The sequence below is a fragment of the Vipera ursinii genome (genome assembly GCF_947247035.1).
Source record: "Vipera ursinii genome assembly, chromosome: 4".
NCBI classification, from domain to species: Eukaryota; Metazoa; Chordata; class Lepidosauria; order Squamata; family Viperidae; genus Vipera; species Vipera ursinii.
In genome coordinates this window covers 14,763,360-14,775,746 of record NC_139514.1, presented here as the reverse complement: position 1 = coordinate 14,775,746, position 12,387 = coordinate 14,763,360, and the positions used below count along the sequence as shown (strand labels likewise).

General features: G+C 37.3%; 1 protein-coding gene across 1 annotated transcript in view; it reads right to left on the bottom strand.

Annotated features, from left to right (window-relative positions):
• Positions 1 to 12,387, bottom strand: part of CNTN5 (contactin 5) — a gene marked incomplete at both ends in the record, with an annotated part of 284,514 nt that overhangs the window by 85,897 nt on the left and 186,230 nt on the right. The window contains 2 exons of the mRNA XM_083362597.1: positions 3,167 to 3,342; positions 4,895 to 5,022. Coding sequence (XP_083218723.1) covers positions 3,167 to 3,342; positions 4,895 to 5,022 — 304 coding nt within the window. The remainder of the gene's footprint in view (positions 1 to 3,166; positions 3,343 to 4,894; positions 5,023 to 12,387) is intronic.

The following is a 12,387-nucleotide window of genomic DNA, read 5'->3' as shown; positions in this document are numbered from 1 at the left end:
TAATATTTAACTCAAATTTACATTTAGAATGGAATCAATTTTAGGCTAGTAAAAACCAATCATATCCCTAGCTCCTTTAGGAATACTTGCTACATTGTCTCTCGTGATTATATTTTGCAAGTGCCATTATCTGTGCAACAAAAGGCAGTTTAAGTTAATTTTGGGACGCTGTAGGTTTTTAAACACAGCTATTCTTTTGTCATCTTCATTATCCACAATTCTGAGCTCTGAGCAGAAATTCAACACATTTCAGGCTGTATTTAAAGTCTTCTCCTGTATGCATTCTCCTCCACCAGGCAAAATCCTTACAGGCGGTTATAAATTGGAAAGTTTAAGGACCCCAGAGCCCCCCAAAATTAACTGATATATATATTTAATCTGCCCATTATACTCTCCTACATTAAGACTGTTGAATACTCAGTAAGAAAATAAAATCTTAATTTAATGGACCATATGAGTGGCTGGAATATCTGTCACAAATCAATGTTTGTTAAATCTGAGTTTGCATTACAGTTAATTCTCAACTTACAACAGCTTATTTAGTGACTGTTTGAAGTTACAATGGTATTGAAAAAAAGTGACACAGGCATTTTTCACACTTATGACCGTTGCAGCATCCCTATGGTCACATGATTCACATTCGGACACTTGACAACTGGTTCATATTTATGACAGTTGCAGTGTCCCGGGGTCATGTGATAATCTTTTGTGACTTTCTGACAAGCAAAGTCAATGAGGAGGCCAGATTCACTTAATAATCGTGTTTCTAATTTAACAACTGAAGTGATTCTCTTAACAAATGTGGCAAGAAAAGTCATAAAATGGGGCAAAAGTCTCTTAACAAATTTCTCACTTAACAACATAAATTTTGGGCTCGTGGTCGTATGTTGAGGACTACCTGTGTCAACTGTTGCCATTTTACATCACTGGTGTAAATTTATGTGAAATGGCCAGGCTACCTGATATAACATGGTTTTTTTCCCTCTGTTATTTTGAGGCGATACCCAGATGCAGATTGGGTCTGTTGTATCCTCATAAGTTCATTAACTAGGATTTTTAAATGGTGGTTTTACTGTTACTGGCATATTTATCACATTCTTCAGTGCTTTACAGAGTTCAAATGCAGGTTTCTCAAAGCCATAAGGAATGTTCATAGGAATGTTTATTGTGGCATGTATTACACGTGGAAGGTGTACTATTTTCAACAACAACAACAACAATACAGTATCTTTCCCTAGTTCCAACAACAACAATAATAATACAGTATCTTTCCCTAGTTCCAGTGGTAATCAGAGCAGTTTTGGAACAACTGAAGGACCAGATCATCATGGAGAAGATCTAAGAGTCACCCAACCTGCTTTTACACCAAAGGCGGTACTAGAACTCACAGTCTTCCAGTTTCTAGCCTGGTGCCCTAATCACTAGGCCAAACTGGCTCTCAGGGATTCCCCCCTTCCTTCCCTTCTATTTTTAAGGTAGCATAACGCCCTGTTCTCCTCTCCTGATCCTCCATAGTCATTCCAAGGCACAGATATTTCACTGGCCTCACGTAAGGGCCAGATAAATTCCTCTCCCACTGAGCAAAAAAAAAAAATAATAACAATAGTTGCAGGTTATCTGCTGGGCGATTTTCCCAAACCTGTTGACCAACAGAAGGAGTACTGTCATTTCTGTGGGAAGACAAATGTCACTCAGTGCTTTGTTTCAAATTTTACTGACTTGGTAATAGCAATAGCTATAGCACTTAGATTTATACACCACTCCACAGTGCTTTACAGCACTCTCTGGGTAATTTACAAGGGCAGCGTATTGCCGCCAACGATCTGGGTCCTCGTTTTATCGACTTTGGAAGGATGGAAAGCTAAGTCAACCTTAAGCCCCATCAGGATCGAACTCCAGGCTGTGAGCAGAGTTAGCCTGCAATGCTGCATTCTAATCGGGTTCCTAGGGTAAATATCGCTTTGGTGGCTGGGAATATGCACAATCATAACCATTCCATGAAATGCCCATGTGAATAGTCAAAAATATTTTTATTTGCCTATCAGCCCCCAGAGCTGGAGCTCTTTCCCCAGAGCAATGAATATTTATGGGTTGGTTAGATAGATGTGGACTCTCTACAAAAATACTGACTATTGTATGAGTTTGTGCATAACTAGAGTTACATTTGCTGATATTATTAATATTTAGTAAATATCTTCAGTACTAATCATTCAAATAACACCAACCAATTATAATAATCTTAATGGAAATTTTTTAAAAATAATAAACAGTGTTTATATATGGAGCATTGGGTTACATTGTTTGTCATCACAGTGGCTATAAAATAAATCACAGTTAACGAAAGGGGTGCTTAATATCCCTTGAAATTTGCCTTTATGAATGTTTATTGCAGATAAACATGGTAATTATGGAAATATTTCTATAGTCTTTGCCAGTGCTTTTTTTGTAAAAGAAAAAGGTGCTGGAACTCACACATGTCATACAACCCACCTTGCCTACCCTACAAGGTTCCATCCAAAATAGGTGCCGGAACTCCTTTCTGGGCGTTCTATCACAAAAAAAGCCCTGGTCTTTGCTATTGTTTCCTGAAAGTGGCTTACTCTTTTGGAAATCAATTTTAAAAAGGCAAGCTTTCTATTGACAGCAATATAACATTTAACTAGGAGTTTGTTGCCACTGTAGGTCTGAAGCGTTATCTTTGAAGAGAAGGAAAAATAGGATAGAAAAAGACAGGACATGATTTTCACTCACATGAAATCAGCTTTTGTTACTCTGGTATTTCAAAATGAATTGAGAATTTTTTTTCCAGAATTCCCAGTCCATAATTACAAATTATAAAATTAAAGATCCAATGTATCTAATGCCTTAACTCAGGAATATTTTAACAGTAGCCAAATGATTGGATTCACTGCAATTTCTTTTTGTCTAAAGCAAACATCCTATACTTCAATTAATTTTAAATGAAATATTAAATTTGGTAAATGAATCCATCCTTCCTTCCTTCCTTCCTTCCTTCCTTCCTTCCTTCCTTCCTTCCTTCCTTCCTTCCTTCCTTCTCCTAACTGTAATTGATTCAGTCATATCTGCAAATTTGCAGTGAAGATTTGTTCAGCATGTTGCATCCCATTAAACTCGTCAAAGAAAATGGACTTTAACCGATTCTCACCGCCCTGATGCTTTCAAAATGTCCACCTTCTTTTTCAAAGTCGATAGGCTGTCCATTCAGACTCCAGTGAAAGATGACATCTAAGGTGGGGTCATGAAAAGCTTTGCAGCTGAGGACAATGCTTTCTCCCACCGTGAGCTCAGTTCTCTTGGGGGACAGGTCTATCCTGGTAGGTTCTGGGAGACAAAACAAATCAATGGGATCAACTAAGAAATATCCCTGCAAATGTTGTTTTTACTGTTTGGGCTTGCACCGATTGACACTCTTGCAAAATAGATGGAAAAAATCAGGAAAATGTAGACAGTGCAGGAACGTCTCGTTTTGTTTGCCTTTTTCACAATCATTATAAAACTGCAGAGGAGACAAAGATCACTCAAACATACACAGGTGCCTTAAGTAGTAAATGCAATTTTGGGGCCTTTTTTTTTTTTACAAACACACACCCATTCTTTCCCTTTTTCTTTTATCAGTTTTCTCAACCCAACGCTTTGTGTCTGTGGTTCAGAAAAAGAAAAAAAATATTCAGGCACAAGTTTGGTTTGTAGGATATTTAGGATGCAGAGTTGGGTGTTAATTCTGGAGTGTTGCTGTTCCTCTGATACCTTTTAGATGTTTTATGAGTTTCCTTTGTGTTTATAATTAATTTTTAAAATGCAATCATTTTATTCTTATTAGTAGTTCCTTTGTGACCATTCTTTGGAAGGCGGGCGGGAAAGAGAGACTGTACATGTTGGACTGCAACTTCTACTTGCTTCCAATCAGCAGAAACAATAGGTATATTATGGTCCAACATATCTGCACAGGTCTGGATTTTAGACGGTTGCATAATATAATTATTTCAGAACAATACTATAAGTCAAAAATGGTTTTCATACCTGATGCCAGCTAAATATGTTGGATCACCAAACTCGTAGCAGAGGATGATAGGTTGCAATCTTGATATAAGGATTTTGGTAGGTACATGTTCTAATCTAGTTCCAAGGGGATTGTAGTTACTCAAGGTTAGAAGAGAAACCTTGGATCCAAGAGGTCCAAAGCCTTCACTATCCCTTCCCCACTATCCTCAAAACCACAGGAGGAGGAGGAGGAGAAGGAGGAGGAGGAGGAGGAGGAGGAGGAGGAGGAGGGAAAAGGAGTAGGAGCAATTGGGAGTTGAGGATGAAGGTGGAAAGAGGAAGGAGGAAAAAGGAGGAAGGAAGCAGCAAGATGGAAGAGATGAGAGGAGGAGGAGGAAGAGGAAGAGGAAGAGGAAGAAGAATCTCAGTATTCTTATTTCTGTTCTACCGGGGGCTGTAGGTAGCAGAGTACAGTATTGGAATACCAGCATTTATTTAATTGTATCCCACTGGATTATTTTTACAAATAATTCAAGGTGGCAAAGATATCCAACATACTTTCTCCTCTTATTTTCCCCACAACAACTCTGTGAATTTGTTGAGAGACTGACCGGCTCAACGTCACCCAGCTGGCTTTCATGACTAATGTGAAACTAGAATTCACTGATTCTCACTTTTTAGCCTGGTGCCTTAACCACTAGACCAGGGGTAGGCAACCTTGGCTCTTTTATGAGTCCACGAGTCATAAAAGAGACAAGGTTGCCTACCCCTGCACTAGACCAAACTGGCTTTTGCTGGACTTTTGCTGGTTTACTTGGTGTTACTTGCTGGTTTACTCTGGCTTACTTTGTATTAACCTACTCAGATCAATCACATTCCTATTAAATCTCACCTTTCACAAATACCGAAGCTGTAATCTCTGCTGAACCAAATATATTTTCTCCTCGGCATATGTATTTCCCCTCATCAGATTTGGAGGCATTCAGAATTTGCAGGCTTCCATCTGGAAGAACAGTGACCCTGAAAATTATAAAAAAAAGTTTTTATCCTGAAATAGCATGTTATATGATCTCAAATGAAGGTAATTTCCATAGTGTCATTTCTTTTTTCAGTTTCGCAAATAGAATTGTGAAGTCTGGCCACGTTCCTTAAGTTTGAAGAAAAGGAATTAAATTTGCCAGTCTTTCAAATGAGGGTAAAATAAACTTTTCTGATTTAAGGAGCCAGATTCCTCAACCAGCAGACAAATCGTTTATTAAAAATGTGCTCATAATGTGCTTGTTTTAGCAAACAGTAAAACATAATGAGTTTTTAAAATGACATCTGTCTTTCACTGACTGTGTAACTTTATCATCCAACAATCTTTCAATATTAAGTACCAGCTGTTCAAATAAATGTGACACTGACCTTAAAAACAAATGTAACCAAAACATGGTAAAAAAAGAAGAAGCAGATGGGTAAAGAAGAGAAAATTAATTGTATATAGTCCAGAGATGATTTATTCTATGGGAGGATGACATGAAGATAGAAATGAATTTTGGTTATATGATTTCCCTTTATTATAGCTGCATAGCATATTGTTAAAATGAAGTTGAAGAGTGGAATTAAACTTCACGAGAAACGTGATGCTACTTCTGAAAATGGAAGCCACATAGGGTATCACCTCCCATGCCACACCAATGCATATTTTATTTTTAACCTGACATCATGATATAGAGGTTGTGACAATATCAACAATGAATTAGAGAGGCAGAATTTTACAAGTGATCATCACATCACCAAACTATGGAATATGTTAGCATAAGAATGGATCTTCTTGAGGCCACCCCAGGTTTAGTTGGGCATAAGGATGCTATCGCTGCCCCAAAGATCAATCAGATATGGGAATGAAATATATTGGACAGAAGTAAAATGTGTGAAAGAAGCTGAAAATTAGAATATAGATTTCTAGAAACAATAATAACTAGAAATCCCTCAAAATTTGAGCGGTTCCCACCCTACTTCTTGTTTTGAAAAGCCTTAAAAATTTGTCTCTTCATCCAGACCTTCACCCAGGCATAGACATCCGATATCCCTTCCTTCCTTCCTTCCTTCCTTCCTTCCTTCCTTCCTTCCTTCCTTCCTTCCTTCCTTCCTTCCTTCCTTCTTCCCTCCCTCCCTCTTTCTTTCTTTCTTTCTTTCTTTCTTTCTTTCTTTCTTTCTTTCTTTCTTTCTTTCTTTCTTTCTTTCTTTCTTTCTCTTTCTATTCCCTTCAGTTTATTTATTGATTTCTTTTGGCATGTGCTGTTTTTGTGGGGTTTTAAAAATTATTCTTTGTTTCTAAATGCTTTAACTATTGTAGACTCTGCAGAATTGCTGGGAGTTGGGCAGCCAATAGGTATTGTAAAGTCTTCCTAGTGGGCACTGCAATATTTGGACACAGCCGAATAGAAGAAAAAGAACCAGAGAAAATCATTAAAGTCTGGTTATCCAGATCCCTTTCATTTGGGATTTAGGCCTGAGAATGGGATGGAAACAGTATTGGTCATGCTTTTAGATTATCTATAGGAAGAGAGGGATGGGTGTGTGTGTTGTGCATCCATCCTTGCCCTACTTGACCTCTTGTCAGCTTTTGATACCATCAACAGTGATATTCTTCTGGGTTGTCTCAGAGGATTTGTGGCGAGTGGATGGTTGTGATGGTTGTATTTGTTTTTTTCGTGTCCACATCAAACCTTACACTGCCAAAATGAGCCACCTTGCAAAAGGCTGGATTACTTTTTTATTTTATTTTTTTGAACTTTTAGCTTTCTCTTTCTCTTTATTTTTGTTTTCCTTCCTTATTTCATGTTATTTTATATTTGTTTTTATCTTCCTTTTTAACAACTTTTAATATTGGGGAGGATGGGGGGAGTGTGTGAGTGTAAAATCCAGCAGAAATAATATTTTTTTAAGAAAAAGTCATAATTAGCTTCCTCAGTTTTTGATACTGACAGACAAGTACCAATAGCCAAACTGGCACCTGTCGTGCATAAATGGGCTTGTTGAAGCTCCAGGCTTTGCTAAATACAATGAAAAATGACTATGGGGTGAAGTAAAGGGAAAACAGGTGGAAAGGGGGATGGAATGGAAGAGGGTTCAGCAGACTATACTACACTACAAAGGAATAATGCTGCGACATTTTGTTGGTGGCCCTGAGGGATAGGTATTTCACTTGGTACTAAATCTGTGCGACAAGCCTGCCTCAGAGGAACAGTATTTCATATATACTGCACTATAACTGGGAAAGTCACATGCCATTCAGATAAGTTCATATGAGCAAGAATGTTTCTATAGAAGCTAATCATTATGTCATCCACATATAACAAGATCTTCACCTCTCTCTCTCTCTCTCTCTCTCTTTGTGTGTGTGTGTGTGTGTGTATCCATTCAACCTGGCACATGCTCATATGCCTTAGCTGAAATTGTTTGTGTAGACTTAGGAGCTTTTTCAAACCAAACCAAACCAAACCTAGACCAATTGAGAGGAAATAAATGGCCTTTTCTATTGTCAGATGCAGTTGAACAAAATTATCAGACAAAAAATTCCTGATTGTCATGAAAAATGTGCTTCAATTTCTTTGTAAATTCAGTCTGTGCTGTAAACAATTCAATCAATTAGGGGAAAGAAAGAAAATCTCAGGCTTGGAAAGGTAAGACAAGCTGTTCGTTAAATGCTGGATGGGGAGAGTGAAAAATTATAACAGGAGCGTTAAGTATTCACAACTGAATTCATTCCATCCACACATGCTGCATACGTTCCTTGCCAAACTCCGTTCTGTGGAATACAATTGTAACCTCAGATTTGTGAAAGTGTGACTGATGATCACCAAGTTTAGAAGTGAAGCAAGAGAAAAAAAAAACAGAGAAGGATGCTAATAACTTAATGGGATAATACATGCTGTGACTCAGTCTCTATTTTACACAATCCCAGAAACTTGCCTGAATAATAATAGTCTCGAAAGTGAACATTGCAATACCTGGAGACAGCAGAACAGAAGAGAAAGAACTGGAGAAAATCACAAAATATAATGACTTGCAAACAGAAGCAGAAGGACTGTGGCAAAAGAAAGCAAAAGTAACACCAACAGTAATAGGTGCCTTGGGTGCAATTTCAAAACACTTGAACACCATTGGCATTGACAAGATAACCATCAATCAATTGTGAATGGGAGCTTTATTGCCACAGCTTACATCCTGTGACAATTCATTTAACCCCAATCAAACAACAACATCTGTCTAGCCCAGGTACATGGAAATACTTGATAGATTTGGCAAAAATGCGAAATCCACTCGAAACATCTGGCTGACTGTGTGACCAACTATAATAGTCTAGGAAATGACCTGATCTACACATTGCCCTAATCTATGATTTATGTCAAGATGGTTTGTTGAGTAAGCTACATCTGGTTGGATACATATCCAATTAATTCATAAACTTTTATTTATAAATGGCTGGGTTTGTGCAACCTGTAAAGCCATAGTTAGAAAACTTTAAATATTAGTTTGCCCTTTGAGGTGGAGAGGGTGTCTGAGATAGATGATGATGTTGACAGATGGGCAAATTTCCAGGCTTTGTGGGCATTTAAAAAAGATGGATATGCTAAACCTGGTAGCTAATGGCCACATTTTGCCCCTAAGCAACCATTCCTGTGCAAAGATATTCAATCACTTAACCCAGCCAGTGGCCCAGAGATGTTATAGGAAAATTGAAGGAGGGAAAAGTAGGTACATTGCTTGAACTCCTGGAAGGAATAGCAGCATATAAATCTAACAAAAAAATTAAATAACATCTTGTTTTTCTGGTGGTAGGTACATTCCATTCAATTTCTACATCCAATTCTGTTGTTGTGGGGGTTTTTTTAAAAAAAAAAGTCTGCCCAAAGATTTGCACATATGCTCATGCACAATTTCCTTTTGTTCTCTTTTGTTCTCACTTTTCATTATATTTACTTTAGTGTAATGCTGTTTGGTATGCTGTTTTACCAATGTACGAGCTTTTATATGCATTTCCCCTTAATATGCACATTTTTCATTTGAAAGACTGCTTTGAAAACCTGGAGAAAAAAATGGAATAGCGATTAAATGGCTTCCAGTTCATGAATAACTTTAAGAGGTGGGTATCCGGCAAGTTCACAATAACATATAAGCCAAATAAATTTCTTCCGATTCAGTTAGGAGTCAGTTTCTCTTTTAAGCTATCACAGGAATAAGGTTTACTATTGGATTACATTTTGACAAGTGGAGCTGTCTTGATAGTGATTCCTTTTCAACAGTAGCAACAGAAAATGCTTATTTACTTCTTTTCTGTTTACTATTATATTTCTGTCAAGTTCACTTATTGCTTTGTTCTACAAAATACGAAGTGAAATGAATAAGATAAAATAACCTGACTTAATTTTATTTCAAAAAATGAGGTGACATCAAATTCACTGTTTCTTCACATGAACGTTGCAATCTTCAACCTCACTTTTTAAGAATAGGATTAATATGGTGTGGCTACCAAGGCGAATGTAAGCTAATAGAGATAAAGAAGAATTGGTGTTGTCTGATCAATACATTGTTTAGACTTCATGATCTCTCTCTGTCTCTCTCTTACAGACACATACCATATATTTCCATGAAACAGAATTATTATTTCCACCGAACAGATTCCATTGCAGCCCCGAAAAGAATGAATAAGGGATGGCAATGTCTACCAATATTCAGGGGACCCAAAAAAAGAAGTGAATAGTTTACAGAAATTACATTTATGAATAGACTGTGCTTTGCAAGTGATCGCATAAAATTACTCTTATGTAATGGTGCACAAAATTCTGGATAGAAAACTATATATATTAGAAAGGTTGCATACACAAAATTATGAAAAAAATAGATGTCCTAAATGTTACTATTGTTGCATGCAACTCTTTTTGATGGAACCTATTAATAAAATATAAAAATCTAGTACACAGATAGGGCCTTGATTTAGGCAGATGTGTTTGATAAAAATAGTGGCATTGTTTGCCATATTTAGTCAACTTTCCTTCCTTCCTTCCTTCCTTCCTTCCTTCCTTCCTTCCTTCCTTCCTTCCTTCCTTCCTTCCTTCCTTCCTTCCTTCCCTGGTCTTTCTTTCTTTCTTTCTTTCTTTCTTTCTTTCTTTCTTTCTTTCTTTCTTTCTTTCTTTCTTTCTTTCTTTCTTTCTTTCTCTTTCTTTATTATCTATATCAATATCATCTATATCTTTACGATCTGCAATATATCTGTTTCATCTATATCTATATTTATATTATCTATGTCTATATCATCTAACTCTCAGTTTTGCCCTATAGACTGCTTTATGTACATAAATAGTTAATTTATAACAACAATTCTCTTGCATCCTAAAATGAGAAAATGAAATCAGAATTAGGAAATTAATATAAAATACTTTTAAATCACAGGGGGAGCCCCAAATCAGAAAGTGGGTTAAAGAGAAAAACATGTGCCTTAAATGGTCTGGTTCCCTACTTTCCTCAGCTGACATGGCCACTGGGGGTATTAAATTAGTTTGCGCTGAATGTTCACGAGGGGGCTTTTTAGATACAAAGCAGGTTGGAAGGCTCCACTGACTGATTCTTATTACCCTAAAGCCTTTCGCAGAGGTCTGATCAGAGCAATCTGTCTCTTCATATTAACTCAGATATAGAAGCTGTCAATATTCTTTAATGTAGATTATGTGGAATGAGGACAAGTATTTGTAAATACAAACCTTTATTTCTCCTTGAATGTCTTCTGACTTCTCCATCTCTTTCATCATAGACTCATAAGAAACTTGCATTTTTGAGCAGCTAGGAGGTTGTTATTGCTTTGCTAAAGGTTTTTGCATAATCAGGATAGCCACGTAACCTACTGGGTTTTATTTTTTATTTTGAAGGAATAGAGGTGACCATGCTTCTGCTATTTATTGAGTATTGCTATTTTCAGGATTGGCAAGCTAATTAGAAGGAAATTGATTATGGTTAATACCAGAGGTCAAAAGGAATTTGTGGGGACTTTTCTAGAGCTGATTCTTGTCTTGTCCTTCCCCTATTTAAAACAGATTATAATGTTTGAGGATAAAGGTAGTTCTCAACTTAAGCCCATTACAGTCATAAGTCATGTGACCAATCCATTTTATGATCTTTTTTGGGGGTAGTTATGAAGCAAACCCAATGTTTTCTATGGGGCATTTTTGCCAGAAACTGGAAATACAGTAAATGCTATTTTCTGGCAGAAACATTATAAATTGAGGTTGTGTGACTGTATGGTCATAAATAGATGGCTGCATTCACTACCAATGATACTTCCCCCCCACTAAATATGAACTGCTTAAATTTCCCTTGCATCAGGCCTCAAGAATCAAGAAAGAGGGGTCCTTGGTGCCTAGCACTATTGATATTACCTAGTTGGGTAATGAAATGTCTACAGGAAAACAACCAAGCTCAGAGAGCATTAAGTAGCCCTTTGTCAACGCTGCTAACATTGGATGTTCCTGCTCTGGCAACTGATGAAAATGCAGCCATTTTCTCTTCTCCTTTAACATGCTTTTTTAAAAAAAACTTTTAGAATTCAGGTGTAGCGGGGGGGGGGGGTTGGGGTTGGGATGTAAGCTCAGTTAGCCATAATAATAACACTGCTGTGGGAACTTAAGGATGAGCAGATAACGTTTTGGCGGGCTGAAGAGCAGAGAAGAAAGCCAGTGCTTGAAGCTAATTGGGGAATGTGTTTTATGGCAGTTTATTGGGGGTGGGAATTGTACTTTGTTACTTTGTATCAGGGGGAAGGGAATTTAATTTTTGGGTTCATCTATGTAATGCTGATACTTTGTTTCCCAAATAAAGGTTCTTTAAGGAAGAATTTTGCCTTGAAGTTCTTTTGATGGGTTTCATCTATCAGAACCATGACACCCTCATTTCAACCCTGAACTACAAATATCTTCCTTTATTGGAATAAAGAAAGGCACATTTAATTACTTCTGAGTAGTTTCTTTTACTCAAAGGTGTGTTTTTTTGAAAGGTAACTGGACTGTTTTTTCCTTGAGGAAGGACATTTTGCTTCTCATCCAAGAAGCTTTATCAGTTTCTTTTACTGTTCCTCACCTATGGACAGAAATATTGCCAAAGTAAAGCAACTATTTGCACCACTATAGATATACCCTGGGAATCACTAAGGAGGAGCTGTTTTAACTCTTTCTCCAGAACAAACTTTCCATACTTCACAGTCTCTTTGCTCTCTGGAATGCATCCCCCCCGCTTCTTGAGAATCCAGACTACATTCCACTACACATTGCAAGAAAACATTCATAGCAGGCTAAAGTGACGCCGAGTGGCAACAGAGAGAAGACTCAGCCAAGAACCTGTGTCCCC